At 40.9% G+C, this 16,324-nt stretch overlaps 1 protein-coding gene across 4 annotated transcripts in view; it reads left to right on the top strand.

The window, feature by feature from the left end:
- USP19 (ubiquitin specific peptidase 19) overlaps nucleotides 1–16,324 on the top strand; it is a 100,798-nt gene that overhangs the window by 28,888 nt on the left and 55,586 nt on the right. For 3 of the 4 annotated variants that reach the window (XM_030208385.1, XM_030208383.1, XM_030208387.1), the window contains exons 5-14: nucleotides 2,807–3,289; nucleotides 4,649–5,015; nucleotides 5,518–5,674; nucleotides 5,898–5,969; nucleotides 7,513–7,628; nucleotides 8,335–8,546; nucleotides 9,529–9,718; nucleotides 10,095–10,228; nucleotides 11,354–11,512; nucleotides 15,311–15,421. In XM_030208385.1, the coding sequence (XP_030064245.1) occupies nucleotides 2,807–3,289; nucleotides 4,649–5,015; nucleotides 5,518–5,674; nucleotides 5,898–5,969; nucleotides 7,513–7,628; nucleotides 8,335–8,546; nucleotides 9,529–9,718; nucleotides 10,095–10,228; nucleotides 11,354–11,512; nucleotides 15,311–15,421 (2,001 nt within the window). The remainder of the gene's footprint in view (nucleotides 1–2,806; nucleotides 3,290–4,648; nucleotides 5,016–5,517; nucleotides 5,675–5,897; nucleotides 5,970–7,512; nucleotides 7,629–8,334; nucleotides 8,547–9,528; nucleotides 9,719–10,094; nucleotides 10,229–11,353; nucleotides 11,513–15,310; nucleotides 15,422–16,324) is intronic. The other variant, XM_030208386.1, reaches the window with a different exon arrangement.

Here is a 16,324-nt window from a genome sequence, read left to right as displayed (position 1 = left end):
CTGGACGGAACAGGAGACTCAGTGATAAATCACTTGGATCTCAAGGCAGTGTGGAATGCCTTATAAGATTTCACTCCCTTTCTGGCAGGGGTCCCAGTTTGAGTCTTCTCCAACAATGCAACAGCAATAACTTATATCGGCAAGCACGTTGGGAACAGCAGCCATCTGATAGTGGTGGAGGCGGCCTCCCTCATGAGTCAGGCAGAGAAAAATCTTCTCTGTTTGTCAGCAGCTCACATCACTGTGTCCTTGAATGTAGAGGTGGACTTTCTCAACAGGCACTCCTTGGACCCAGGAGAATGGGAACTATCCAGCCAGGGTTTTCAGCTGATAGTGGATCGATGGGGTTGTCTGCTTCTGGACTTGATGACGATGAACATGAATGCCAAAGTGCCCAAGTTCTTTGGCCTTCGGAAAGAACAGGGCTCAATGGGGATCAATGCCTTACTACAGCCCTAGCTGGAGACGCCTCTACTGTACGTCTTCTGTCTTTGACCCACAGTAGGCCATGTGTCGAAAAGGATTGTTTTGCCCCAGGGTCAATTCTCATAGCCCCAGATTGGCTGTGGAGGCTGTGGTATATGGACCTGATTCTACTGCTGGACGGGGGATCTTCTCCGTCTTCTTCAGTTACACGGCCTACTGAAACAAGGTCCAGTGATCATGGATGATCCATCCCCCTTTTGGTCGTATGGCCTGGCCATTGAAAGAGCTCGGTTAAGATTAAAAGGTTATTCTGATTACTACCTTGCTTCACACTAGCAAATGCTCTACATCCATGTCATATGCGAGGGTATGGAGGATATTTGAGGGCTGGTGTTCTGAGCGCAGACATTCTCCCTTCTCTGCTCAAATCAAGCACATCCTAAAGTTTCTCCAGGTAGGTCTTCAGAAAGGATTGGCGTTGGGTTCTCTAAAAGTTCATGATGCAGCTTTGGCATGTCTCTTGTGGCTCACCCAGATATCGTTCAGTTCTTGCAGGGAGCGGGGCCGCTTGTGGCCTCCTTTTTCGTACACATCATCCAGAGTGGATCCTTAATTTAGTCTTTCGGGCTCTTCAGACGCCGCCTCATGAGCCACTCCAGAAGGCCTCCTTGAAAGATCTTACACCAGTGTTCTTGGATGCTGTTGCATTGGCACATTGGGGTTTTGGAACTTCAGGCTCTTTCTCTTTGTCAGGATCCCTTTCTTTGCTTTTCAGAGGTTGGGGTCACCCTGCACACAGTTCTTCCTTTCTTCTGAAGGTGACATCAGCATTTCATCCAAACTAATCGGTGGAGTTTCCGTCCTTTAACAGGATGAAGAGACTCGGCATTCTTTCTTAAAGCATCTCAATATATGTAGAGTTCTCATTTAAATATTTGGAAGTCGCAAATGAGTTCCACAAATCACAGACCGTTTGTGCTTTTTGGTAAACAGAGGCTTGGTCTCATGGTTTCCAAGCCCACAATTGCTAGATGGCTGAAGAGATTATTGTGTCAGTTTATTTACTTCCAGGGAAGGAGACTCCTCAGGCCTTGTGGGCTCATTATACGAGGCGTATGGCGACATCCTGGGTGGAAGCTACCTCACTGTCTCTGCTAGATATTTGCAAGGTGGCAACATGGTCGATGGGTCTTACCTTTTGCCAAACACTACAGGGTGAACATTGATGTGCACTCGGAAGCCAGTTTTGAGACTTCAGGCCTCAGGGTAGCAGTTCCAGGATCCCACCCACTCTGGGGATTACTTTGGAATGTCCCCACAGTTTCTAGAATAGTGGAAAGGTACATAATGGAAGGAGAAATTAGATCTTACCTGATTGAATTTTCTTTCCATTAATCCTTCCCGTTATTCCAGAGGCCTTTCTGAGGTTTCTGAGATGTTTAGTGGGTGCAAAGTACTGGGTTAAATAACATCTGTCACCTTGCAAGGTGTTTCCTGCATATTGTTGTTTAAGGTTTGTTATGTTTATTCTGAGTTTCTCCTTGTTGGCTTGTCTACACAAATACTGAGGAGCTGGACTGGATGCCAAGAGGAATGTGTCATAACTCAGTTTTCAGTTCTTTATCTCCACCTGCTGGTTGATGGACACAACTATCCCTCAGGTTCTGGACTAATGGAAAGAAAATTCAGGTAAGACCTAATTTCTCCCTTTCTCCTCCCATTGTGCAACTTCCTTGATTCGCTGGCATTTTCAGGTGTTTTGAATTAACTCTTTCTCTTTCTGTGAACAACATAGCTGAAAGGTTTTATTTCAATTCACTCAACTTCAAATTCTTTCCACTCTTTTAATGCTACTCTGCTGCTCCTTAGGAACCTACATTTTAAAACAAGGGATCAGATAGCTTGAATAGTGTTTCCTTTTTTAATTGTGTTATGATAAACCCTTAATTTTTGGAGCAATAATATTTTTGTCGAACTTCTTGGATGGGACTATGTATATGGTAAAAAGGAAATGGGCCAGTCTAGGGCCTCTGAGGATGAGGGTCTATTTTTGGATATAGTATATTTACTTTTATTTTCTTTATAGTATATTTTTGTTTTTTTAAGGATCATTTAGATCATGTTAGCCTAGAATGGATCGATATGCACGCTGGTGTTATTTGCCATTGTGTGTGTGATTTTCTAATGTGATATCTACAGTTGTTCTACTGGTTATAATCTTCCAATCAAATACAAGGGCCAAACTAAATTTTATATTAAGCTTTCTTTATATTTGTGTCATACGTGAACGTAATCTTAACTTTTGAATACTTATTTACTCTACACTATTGGTATTTTCTATCCTGAACTTGCTTTTAATGTTTGGTATTTTGTTTTGCAGAAAAAGAGGAAAGATGGATTGAGGGAGCAGGGGTTGGTGACCACACACAAAGAGAATGAAAAGAAACCACTTTCTCGAGTGATTCTATCTGAACAGCCACAGACATCTCCTCCTTCAGAGACTACCGAACCCAGTAGGACTAAACAGGAACCCCGAAATGTTAAACATGCACAGGAAAGGTGTGTGGCCGTGGCAGATACAGCTGTTAAGACTGTCACGCCACAGAAGACACTGTTGGACCCAGGTGGCCAAATGGGTCCAGGTGCTACTTGGGCAAGACATCTCAAAGCTGCTGTGGCAGAAAAAGAGTCAAGCTCCAGACCTGCTGCCAGAAACCTGAAACAGACCAACTCTGAGTGCACTTTGTATCACTGCGGGAAAGTAGCAATCCGTCAAAATGGCAAAGTGCCCTGTGGAACTGAGCTCACGCCTCAGAAAACTAATACAATGCTCTTTGAGTCACAGGCTGCTAAAAGTGAAGAGGTGAGAGTGAGTGAGAGTTTTAAGAGCTATATGGATTCTAGCATATGCTTAAAAGGAGTTGTGTACCCTTAATACAGCAATGATGGGGGGGGGGGGGAACAGGTTATTCAGTAGGCAGTTAAAATCATTAAGGTAAGATTCCTTAGTGTTCTTACCAGACCAGTCCAGGGCCTATGAGTTGGGCCTGTTGATCAGCAGAGGCAAAGACTTGTAGATGTAGAGAATCAAATGCACGTTGACCAAAACAAAATGAGAAGACTGAGGTAAAAAGACTCCTAATTAAAGCCAAGAGACAAGCATGTTCTGGGCAATTTAGCTACATTTTATTTGTACATTTTTTATTAAATTTTTGTTCCAGGTTAAGATAGTGTAATCATATATTCTATTACTAAAGAGTCATTCTTCCCAACTTAGGCCTCTTTTTTAAATATAAAAGCTTTGTTTTATTTTAACTTGTTGCCAATCTGGGATGAGTCTCCACTGAGCAGAGCAATGGGAGAGCTAAAAGTTATGATTGGAGCGTCCAGTAAACTGTAGTATATTTTGTTAATATTTTAACTCAAATATCCGTACAGCTGGAAGTGAAGTTAATAAAACAGTGCAAAGTTTTAAAGAAAAATAATCTTTCACTTATTTTTGGAGATTTGCTTCTAATATTTTTGGCAGGGAAATTAGCTGTTGTAATTTGTATCCCATCTACCATATGGCTGTGTATAACGTCTATACTTTGTGAATTCAGAGTACCAAATAGAAATAATGAAGTTGATAAAGAATACAGTCAGAGTTAGTCACTTGGATGCTGGCATTCAAATAATTTATCTGGGTAACACTGGACAAATCATTACTTAAAATTCCAGCCTACATATCAGTTAACCTTGGTCTGGATGAGATGTTGGAACAAACTTTAACTTCTTAAAAAGAGAAGCAGAGAGAGATGTTATATTTAAGTGATAGTGACACTATGCAATGCTATGTGGTTAAAGTTAACCAGTCTGGTTGGAAAAACCTAAAGTTAACCAGATAAATTATCTAGTAAACTTTAACCTGATATATTCAGCTGCAGTGACTTAACTGTTGAAGTGTTTGAATACATTGAGTACCTGGTTAAAGTTAACTGGATAACTTATTCGCATAAATTTGACCGTAGATGCCACAGCTAAATATTGACCATTGTGTGATATTCAAAGGTAAATATTCCGGAGGATTTTTAAATGTACAAAGTCTTCAATTTATAAAGCTTAACTGGATCTTTTACTGGAAGCAGAGTTGGTAAGGTCTGTTACTTCTTGGAATCTGTTTTGTTCTTGCAAGACCTATTCCTAGCTTTGAAAACAAATGTTTGTTTTCCTTACTTGAAAGGCTGAGGATACAGTGAAGGAAAAAATAACACTTGAAAACCAGGGTGTCTCACTCACCTCTGAGATGTCCATCACCCATCCCATTTCTCTTTCACATCTGAATGAGAAGGACCTTCAGACGCTTAGTTCACTGGTAGAGCCAAAGGCCAACTTCTCAGAACAGCGTGAAGCTGAGGCATCTAAGTCCGAGGAAATGGTTACTGCAGGACAGCAAGGCCCATCTTCTGTGAAGAAACATGCTGAACACACAAAGCAGGCCATGGAACCCGCCCCAAGAATGCCTTCTCCAGACAGTTCTAGGCTGAGAGAGAACGAAGAAAAGAGTGATCTGTCGAAAGAGGATCTTTCACTGGAAGATACAGCTGAAGGTAATAGTCTGCTCTGATTTAAGTGACGCTCTTGGTGACCCCTGCTAAATCTGGGCAAGAGAAATTTCTTTAGTGAGGTTTCCAGAGCAGCTTTGAATAAACACCTTAGGACATGAGATTCCCCAGATTTGCAGAGAAATAGCATATCTGGCTGCATTCCAACTACACTTTTCAGGATTACTTGAACCCAGCCATATTTTTGTTGTGGTTCAGTTGAAATGCTGCTTTTAAGGTGAGGTGAGACTTCTCTGTTTTATCAGAAGATGTAAGATATCCTATTCTGCATGTATGGAAAGTCTTATCCTCCCCACCCCCCCCCCCCCCCCCCTCACCACACATCTTCTTCCACTCAGATTAGCAGACAGCAGCCTTGAAGATTGCTTAGGGATGTGATAAGCTAGTACACATCACCTGCTCAATCTGATCCATTTTAGTTTTCCTTGGTCTAGCAGAAGCTTAATTTACCATTTTCACCCTAGACATTTTTTTTTCCCTTTTTTAGATCCTGAGCCCATTGTCAGTCTGCCATTTGTGAAAAATGACTTTTATGAAAAGGGGACTGATGCAGTGGTGGTGCATGTGTATGTGAAAGAGATCTGCAAACACATATCCAAGGTGCTCTTCAGAGAACAGGATTTCACGCTAGTATTCCAGACCAGGTAATACAACCAAAAGGCTGAGAATGGATGTCAAAGGGCAGTGAGGAGAAAGATGGATGCCGCCGGCGGAACATTTAGCATGGACTCATTGCAAAGCAATCCTTCACATACGTGGGAAGAAATGTTTGAAAGTGCAATTTATGTATGTGTTTTATATATATAGAAATAGTGCCTATGTTCACCTTGTTCAAACATGTATATAGTGAACCTCTCATTTTTGCAGTGATGCAAATTTCTTGCGATTTCATCCAGACTGTGGACCGAACACAGTGTTCCGGTGGCAGGTGAAACTCAGGTATAAATTTGTATTCTCTCTAACTCTTGGCTACCTAACATGAGTTCATTTTTTTTTTTGCCAGGATTTGAATTTGGTGAGATCATGTAACTTGCTTAGCCACTGTTGCATCTCAAGCCAAATAGTCTGGATTCCTGTCAGCCCCTCTTGTTTTCTGTTATTACATGAGTTAAAAGTATGTGCAGCTGTCTTGGCCCAGGTGATACAAGGAATCTAAATACTATTAGAACATCAAAATTGTTGAAATTGACTGTTCTTCATGTTTCTCTTCATACCCCTAGATCTAATTATTGGCTTGTTATTCATGCTTTTTATTACTTTTTGGCTCTTGAGATTCTGGAGCAACCCTCCTTCCTTATCTTCAAGCCAAAGTGTCATTCAAAAGATTTAAATTTGCCCTAAGGACCCTTTTTTTGAAATTGCTTTTGGTTGCTAGTCTCTTACGTCCCTGATGACGGAGTGTGATGGCCTGCTTATGGTGACTGGTTTCCTATCTATCCTCCTTGTGGGTTTGATATTGCCTATCCTTTCATTTAATGGCATTCTAATTAAATAAATTCCTTTCTAGCCTGTTAAAGGTTTTAGTTTCTACACTGCCTTTACCTGCATGCCAGATAAGGCAGTATAGCAAATTCTGATAATAAAACATAAATAAAATTAGCAAAGTGAAACATCGGTATTCCTCTCATTAGAAGGTTAAAATATGAACAACACAGAAATTGGATGTCATAGAAGTAGAGGATTTTGATAGTGGTCTGCTTTCTTAATTGGAAATAAATTCTGAACCATGGCCCAGGTTAAAAGCAAGTTGTAACAAGAAAGACAGCAGGGAGAGATGCTACTGCAGCAGCTTGGTAAAGATTCTAGTGGCTACATATTTTGAAAATATGCAAAACTTAACCAGGAGCAAATCACTCAGAATCAGAGGCTGAAAAATGTGTCCATCCACCTGCTGGAGATAGATAATACTTAGGATGTCAAAAGAGATATGTTCCAGCTCAGTTTTCAGTTCTCTATTTCTATGTATCAGTTCTAGAGTAGTGGGAAGGACTAATGGAAAGAAAATTATCAGGTAAGACCTAATTTCTCCTATTATGTCTTCCCATTTCATTTACAAGAATTTTCCATTTATTCGGGTTTTAGTGGCCTTTGTCGTTATGTAAGCAATATAAAGAGGGCACGCTATTATCTAATTTTAACAAACATGCAACAACATGGGGTATATTGACATTTCCCATGTCATTACGCAGAACAGCCAATCTCTACTACATGGTGTACATGCTTTTGGCACACTTCTCCTAAATCAAGTTGAAGGGAAACAATTGAGCCGTGCCAAATTTTTACCTTTTTCCAATCTGTCAGTGCTGTCTTTTGAGGGATACTGGCTGGTTCTTTTACGTCATCAAAGTAGAACCCGTGTTACCTGATAATTTTATCATGTAAAATAGAGTAGCTTTTGTTAAACTTAAATAGAATATTGCCTTCCTTATCTATTTTTAATTGGCATAGAAAATGATCCATATGTTTTTGTGGTTGTCTGCAGGAACCTTATTGAGCCGGACCGATCCTCATACAGTTTCACAGGATCTCGTATCGACATCCTCTTGAAAAAGCGACAGAACCAGCGTTGGGGAGGCTTGGAAGCTCCAGCTGCACGAGGTCTGCACACTGGCTTCTCCTCCTTTTACCGGCAGCTTAGATTTAGCTATGTATCACAGACCCCTTGACCTTTCCACAGCACAAAGTATATGTGTCAGATATCTTTTCATATGTCGGGAAGTTTGACTACATCTGAGAGAATACTGCTGTGGAGAAGGATTCTCAGCAGTGTAAAGTAGAACCTGTAATGGGGAAACTTCAGCATTGTTCTGTCTAAGTGATGGGACTGGGTAGAGAAGTTGACACTTACCCAGAATACTTATGGAACAAATTTACTTTTATAAACTTTGCTGTTCTTTCAGAGACTACTGTGGTGTAGACCACAGAACTGATTAATTGTGATTATAATTGATTGGAGGAGGAGGTGACTGGGGGGGGGGGGGGGGGGGGGTTACATTTGATAATTTGTGTTGTGTGTCTTATACATGTTAATCCACTCTGATCTGCTTGCCAGAGAGCACAGAATACAAAATATAAATGATGATGAAAGATCCAGGGCTTAACTTTTACTAGCATTATTCAAATCATCATTTCCTTATAAAATGTATGTGTACTGTAATGGTTTGATATGGCAGAAAAGGAAATTCTGTTTCCATAATGGCAAGGAAAACTTCCTGCTATTGAGGAAAATGGATGATGCAGCTTTGATGTGTCATATATAAACAATTTGCTGCTAACCACAAGCCCACCTTTCCCCCTTTTTAAGGTGCAGTGGGTGGTGCGAAGGTTGCCTTGCCTGCTGGGCCTACCCCTTTGGATAAAACCCAGCCTGGGAGTAACCAGCATCCCCTGTCCAGTAAGGAGGAGGCTAGAGCAGGGGAGAAAGAGAAACCCCGAGCTGAGGATAGTCTGGACGGGGTGGCCTCCATAACAACAGCTGAACACATTTCAGTAAAGCAGGAGCCACTTGTAGCCTTGGTAAGTATTTATTTTCTTCTTTGGATACATGTGCACATAACATACAAACTCAGAGAAGAGAGACCCTCATATACAAATAAAGAGAAACTTATGTCAACAGGGAACCCAAATGGGTTACGATAAGATATGAAATACAAAATTCATTTGGTACATTATCAGATCATACATTTAAAATGCATTTTAAAAACTTATGTTTTCAGTGCTTTGCAAAACCAGAGGTACTCTTGAAAAGTACGAATTTGTTTGGGAATAGAATTCCAATTTTTTTCTGGATTGATACATGAATGAACTAAGACTTTTTTTTCTATATTGAACCTTCTTAATAGTTGGAAATCCAAGTAACAATGTAGAATGAAAACAAGAATTTCTCTGAAAAACTGGAAAAGTTATTAATTGGGTGTGCAAATAAGGACAATAACCAAGCAGGATTTTAAATACTAAACAAGCAACTCATTTGATATATGGGGAAAATGTTTAGTATATCTGGTCCAAAATTCACAATGATTACTTTATTCATTAATTTCAGTAATTCCCAGCCAGCCTAGTTCATACATGTGAGTTCTGCTCCCCTTTCAGCAGATGGAGGCAGAGAAGAACAATGTGCTGTCTGTCGGTCCCATATAGAGTGCTATCATACTCCAGTATTCTCTGCATCCAATAGATGGGCACATTTTATATGAGGTGACCAGCACATTGTTCTCTGTCTCCATCTGCTGGTAGGAGAGCATAACCAGAGTGTTTGGTCTGATCTCCAGGAATGAAAATGCCAAGTAAGCAATTACTCCTTTTACTGGTAGGAGGTTGAAGATGTTAAGATGTCTTAATGGTTTAGTGTAGATATAGTCCAGATTCTTGTTTAGCCAAGGTCTTATGTTGGTTGAGAGCGCTGGCTCTACTATAACCCTACATATAGAATTTTGTAATGATTTGGAAAGTCCTGTAGAGATTTTGTTGCTCATGCTTTATCATCTTTTGTATTCAGCCTAAGCCAACATGCATGGTACCTCCCATGACTCATAGCCTAGTGAGCAGTGAGAATCTGGAGGAGGAAGAGGAGAAGAAAGTGTGTGTTCCGGGCTTTACCGGGCTGGTTAATCTGGGCAACACCTGCTTCATGAATAGTGTCATCCAGTCCTTGTCAAACACACGGGAATTGAGGGACTATTTTCATGGTAAGTGAGTTGTTTCTTCCCCCCCCCCCCCTCCCCCACACACACTTTAATTGTGCTGTTAAATATTTAGGGGTGTTTTGGTGGATGGGGATTTCACTGTCTCAAAAATCCTCACAATTTAAAAAAAAATTGGCCTGGGATATCTGTTACAGCTAAAAATATATATATTTGGGGGGATTCAAACTTTTTCAGGATACAGATAGTATTCCCTAAGTAGAAACTGTAGACATGCCTGGCACTTGCACCTTATAGTTTTTATACCCTTAAGTATCTTTTTGACCCAACCTTTCTGTTGCCCGTCTTTTAATATTTTAATTTTGTTGTTCTGAAATTCCCTATTCTAATCTCTCATCTTTTCCTGTTACTGTTGCTGCAGATCGTTCCTTTGAAGTGGAAATAAACTATAGCAACCCTCTGGGGACTGGAGGGCGTCTAGCCATAGGATTTGCTGTGCTTTTGCGTGCGCTCTGGAAGGGAACACATCACACTTTCCAGCCATCTAAGCTCAAGGTAAAACAGACTGACACCACAAACAGCACAGCCATATCCCACTTGCAATAAAGGCCTAGTCAGTAGACGTTATAAAAAGTAATAATACATAAGTGTATTTGTGATGGTAAAAAGAGAAACTTTGATAGGATAATTACATTACAGAGCAGAATCTGTGCATGCTTCTGTGCATTGGGTAGCTTGGTACAGGGGGTTTCTTAACTCTAGTGCACCTTTTGTATGCCTGTATAATTTAGCATAACCTTGTGAGCCTGAAAATAGTAATGAGTGCTATAGGCAGTTTGGCACAGTAAGCATTAATGAAAGAGCTTTGGAGACCACCTGCTTGAGGTTCATGATATTGGAATCTTTATCATGAAAGTTGTCTACATTCAGCACATAAACTGAACCCAACGATACCAAAACTTGCAATAAACTATTCATAACTCTTCCTCTCTATGATTCCCAATGTGTCTATAACACACGAACCTTATCCGACCACATTAACTCCTTGTATTTGTTTCACTACCGGAGATGGCGAACGCCTCTACGGGACAATGTAAGCCACATTGAGCCTGCAAATAGGTGGGAAAATGTGGGATACAAATATAACAAATAATAATAGTAACAAATAATTCTAAGGGATCTGTTCTGTATGCACAGAACAAATGAATGCAGCTAGCTTAAATACTGTGTTAACAAAAAGCATATAAATTAAAAAGTCATAATCAATGACTGCAGGTAGATTCAAATAATGGTGGGAGTTGCAACTGCTGCTCTGTGTAGGTTATCCCAAATGTCTTTAGTGAAGTTTGTAGCTGCAGCTCTGTGCAGGTTATGATAGTCTTTTTATGATTTAATTTTTCTGCCTTCACTTCTCCTGCATCTCTGCTTTATCTTCAACTTTTCTATTTAATGTTCATTTCTTTTTCTGTCCTCCCTGTGCATTGCATATCACCAGCCTCGGTGGTGTTACTTTGTAGGTTCGGTTTTGTGTATGTTGTTTGAAAACCTTTCACAGATGACATTTTTAATATCTTTTGTAAACTGTTCCTAGATTTTCTGCTTGTCTGTGACTTACATCAGTCTCTGGTTGATACTTCTGGCATGGGGGTTATATAACCAGCTCTCATGTTCTCTCCTTAGGCAATTGTGGCTAGCAAAGCAAGCCAGTTCACTGGCTATGCTCAGCACGACGCTCAGGAGTTTATGGCTTTTCTGCTAGATGGTCTCCATGAGGATCTGAACAGGATCCAGATTAAGCCATATACAGAGACTGTAGACTCTGATGGGAGGCCAGATGAGGTAAGATAATGCCAAAAAAACACCCAGAGTAAAACAGAATCAGCAGGTCTATATTTGGTTGATTTTATTTTAATCATCTGTTTACGTGGATACATATATTGGATCTTCTGCATTCCAAAACTTTCACTGAAACTTTGTTATCCCTATGGGAGAGAATAAATGCCGCTTGATTTCCTGAGGCATTTTTTTCATAATCCCTAAAGAAAAAAATCCTTGTTTAAAATAAAGGGAAAACGAGGCAGATGACAGTTCAGTCCATTGTTTAGCAAGGCTAGTTCTCTTCTCTCCCCCCCCCCCCGAAAAAAAATCACTACAGGTAAGTTGCTATTCAGCTAGGTCATGAGGACATTGAAAACCAGGTGCATTTTATGGCTGTTTATTATGGATCTACATGGAGGAGTGGGGGGGGGGGGGGTAGGTGTTGGGATTAAATTGGGAACATTGTGCTTCTCTACCCAGTATAACAGAAAACCAGCAAACGCTGATTTGGTTAGGAAGTTAAAGCCTATAAGTGGTCATGCAGTTGGGGTATGACCTTATTGAAACCAGGTTAAGGGGGCAAATGTGATAGGACAATTGGTCTTTACTTGCCATCATCTGTAATATGAACCTGCAAAGAAGTGGGAAAATGTGGGATACAAATGCAATAAAATAAATAAATATTTCTCTTTGAAGCATTAACTTTATAGTACCTAATTACCGTTGCTTGTTACAGTTTCTCTTTCAGTGGTAGCTGATATCTCTTAAGTCATGTTGCGCTCCTGTTGTCGGGGAAAGTCTGATTTCAGTCTTTGTTCTTGGATAGGTAGAATTTTCTTGATTTTAGTTTAAGGATATTCTCTCCAGCTGTTTATTGTCCTTATTCTGTTCTTGTCACCTCCTAAGCATGTTTCCAAATCTGCCCCTGGGGGACCCACAGTCGGTTGAGCTTTCTGGATACTTGCAATGAATACGCACAAGAGAGATTTGCCTACAGTGGAAGCAGTGCCTGCAAATTTATGTCATGAATATTTGTGATGGGTATCCTGAAAACCTGACTGTCTTGGTGTATCCCAAGGACTGGGTTGAAAATCTTTGGTTCTCAAACGTGCCCCAAGGGATCCTTCTGCCAATCAGGGTTTCAGGATCTCTATAACGAATATTTGAGATTTGCATGCATTGCCTCCATTGCATGCACATTTATCTCATGTATTTTTAATTAGTGATACCCTAAAAACCCAACTGTCTGAACGGGAATGCTGGTCTAGAGCAGTGCTTCCCAAGTCTTTATTCAGCATAGCCTCATTTTAACAATCATGTGACCCCCCCCCCCCCCCACCCCCAAGGTGGCTATCTACTTACTCCTCTCCCACTTATTGAAAGCGTGATGGCAGCAGTATTCGGCGTATTGCCTTATTATGTATGTGTGCACTCACGGACCCCAGTATTCTGCATAGGTTCAGTCTAACAGGAAATTCACACAGGAGTAGGATGCAGGAGGACCTGTGAACATTGTCTAATTCACAGGTCCCTTGCTGACTGCAACTACTGAGTTGTAGATCACACTGGAAGTCCATGGGTAGGAAAGAAGCTCTGTTTTTGTGACCCCCCCCCCCCCCCCATTTCTACTGATATGACCCCTGTCCTGGTTCTGCATATTTTAGTTGATATACGTTTCTTTATTTTTCCAATACAGGGAAGGATTCCAGAACATAATAGTAAAAGTGATGTGGTAGCCATGTTAGTCCACTTTTAAAGGTAATAAATAGAAATAAATCAGAACAGAGAAAATGTATTGATCATCTTATTTTCTCTTCTCTGTTTTGATTTATTTCTGTTTATTAGCAGAACATAATACAAACCTTTATCATTCTTGGCTTCCCCAGTCTTATTTTTCAGAGTAACAGTAGTAGTGCTCCCTGCTGAGTCTTCCTGAGAACATTCTTAGTGTTGTATTAACCTTAGCAGGAAATCGGTGGAATTTGAGGAGTTGTACTCTATCATCGGTATGTTTTGGTAATATGTTTTTTTGCCAGCAGATGGCTGTAGACATGCAATAAAAACAAGCAAAGAGCCTTGTCTCTGTCTCATGCTGTGATTGCTGTTTACCGCAGCCAGAACCCTCCTGTGTGACTTACTGAGAGGAGCAGGGCATAGATGTAATCAACATCTATGGACCTGGTATGGGGAAGATAAGAGATTGTATTCTGCTTGATTTTCCAGTATCAGGACTAATAGAAAACATGGGTGGAAGATGAGGGACAGTGAAGGGAGCTGGAGGACAAATTTGTGAGTGACAGGTTTGGGGGGAAGGGAGTCGAGGACAAGAATGAGCTTTTTACCAGCTCTGTGGGGACAAATGGAATACATGTATGTGCTTTCTATTCTGCCATGATGTTTTTAGCTATCCTAACTTAAAGGAAAGAATCAGATGTCGTTACTCCTGCCCCCCCCTGCCTTTTTAGCAGAGGCCTTGACAAATGTTCTTTGGATTTAGGAGCCAGTGACTTAGTTGCCTCTCTCCTTTCCACCACCCCTATTGTCTCCAGTGAAATTGAGGAGCCAGGAAGAAGAGGAAGAGATGGCTTCTGAGGTGTTCTGCAACTCCTTCAGAGCCTGATTTTACTAAGGTTTCCCCATTCCTTGCCCAAGGGGGAAAAGGGAACACTTAATAAATCAGTTCCATAATGCATCTCTTCAAGCCACTGGAAAAACAAGCAAACCCTACCCTTCCCTTCCCTTCCCTTCCCTCGGTCTCGCTCTTTTTTTTTTTTTGCCCATTCCTACCCACTAGTCTCCCTTCTCCCTTAAATTGTTAAATCAGCCACTTCATCACCCAGCAAATTATACTGCCCCTCCCAGGCCTTCTTATTCCTCACCATCCAGTAACTTAGCCACTATTCACCCCAACCTTGCTAGCCCTCACTATCCAGCAAACCATCCAGCCACCATTCCCACTCCCTCCCCCCACACTTTACTAGCCCTCACTATCCAGCAAGCTAGTCTGTCATTCCTTCTAGCTGTCACCATCCAGCAAGCAAGCTAGTCAGTCGCCTACCCCCCCCCCCCTTCACAACCTGCTAGTCCTCATCAGCTGCCATTCTCCCTCCCTACCCCCCCCCCCCCCCCCCAAAGCATTGCTAACTCTCTCCATCCAGGAAGCCAGTCAAGTAACCCCTGCTAGCCAATCAGATTTCTGCTTCCTCCCCCCCCCCCCCCCCCCCCCCAGTCAGATATCCTGTTGTCTGGCCGGCTAAAGCAATTGCTTTCTCCTTCCTGTGTTTCATGGTTCTATGTGGGTCAGAGCTGCGTAATGCAGGAAGTCTTTTCATTGGTTTCTGGTTCTCGAGTCTTGCGAGTCCAACATGAAAGATCCTGTACCACAGATTCACTGCGCCTCTGCTCCAGTGACGAGTGCAATAGCAGCCCAAAAAAAGGATTAAGGGGACAAAAATCCCGGACACCAGAGAGAAATTTCTAGTTACGGTGATGTGGTGCCTGGCACTTGTCAAGCCCTGCTTTAACATATTGGAAGTATATAACTATTTTTAAAGATATTTTTGAAAAGAAGATGCTGGCTAACACAAACACAACTTATACAATGGCATTATGTTGATATTTGATATTGCGAAGCTGGATAGCTAAATCAGTTCAGTTGTACCCCTTTTTTTTTTTCTTTTTGTTTCTTAAGAAGTAGATTTGACAAGTAGGACCTGAAATTCCATGTACAGTTTGTGGTTTTGCTTTCAGCCTTTCTATTAGCCTCTTCGATTCCGTACGCTTATCTTTTTTTTTGTGATTTGGTGGCTCTTGTTTAAGGTGGTGGCAGAGGAGGCCTGGCAGCGCCATAAGATGAGGAATGATTCCTTCATCGTAGATTTATTCCAGGGCCAGTACAAGTCCAAGCTGGTGTGTCCTGTCTGTTCCAAGGTAAGGGAAATGGGGGTGGGGCTCACTCTTGTGGGCAAGATCAGACTTATGAACAACAGTCTCTAGGTTTGTGGGCGATAGTAGGTGTTCTGCATATGGTACCCAGATAGGAGTAGTCTTCAGGTAAATTACAAGAACTCCTACCCTGAAGTTCAAATGTATTTTTCTGCTTTATAGGTGGATTAATACTGCACTGATATCATCTGTTTATGTTGAATTTAGACCTTGGACTGAATTTCTTACCAGTCTTTTTTATATGCACATGACATGGTTTTTTGATTTGTCTATTTAAACATTTCCATGTGTTTTCTCTGGCTGTACAATGACATTGATTCTGGCATCAGCAGGATGCATGATGAGATGTTGTTGGATCTAAACGACATTATTTCCACACGGCTATAAAACCACTGTAACAAAAATAGTATAAATAAGTTTAGTTTACATTTTACTGTGCTTGGCATGCGTATGTTCAGTCTTTGTGTAATTGAAACAATTCATTGGAATTAAGCATTTGATGCACTCTGAAAATGTGACTGATGTGATGGGACTTTTACTATGAAAATAACTAATTACAGACGATACTTAATGCTTGCATAGATTCAGTGGAGGCTGTCTTTATAAAACATGTAAAATTCACTTCTTTTAAGAATCCAACTTCTGATTTGCCAGTCTCTTGTGTGGATAGAAACGCTTTATCTTTTAGAGAAAAATAATGTTTATATCTTCTGTTGACATGTTAGTGATTATGGTGGTCAGAATAAAACCATGCTTTCTAGGTTTCCTTCTTGATGTGCTTGAGGGGGGAGTGGATTAGAGAGAGTTGGGACCATAGGGTAAATGAATGAAAACCTAAGGAAATTGTGTTTCTGCTAATGAAATTTAAACTGCATTTCGCTTGATAAA

Source organism: Microcaecilia unicolor, chromosome 6 (assembly GCF_901765095.1).
Source record: "Microcaecilia unicolor chromosome 6, aMicUni1.1, whole genome shotgun sequence".
In the NCBI taxonomy this organism is placed as follows: Eukaryota; Metazoa; Chordata; class Amphibia; order Gymnophiona; family Siphonopidae; genus Microcaecilia; species Microcaecilia unicolor.
The sequence above is the reverse complement of the archived record's forward strand: the minus strand, read 5'-3'. Positions and strand labels throughout refer to the sequence as shown.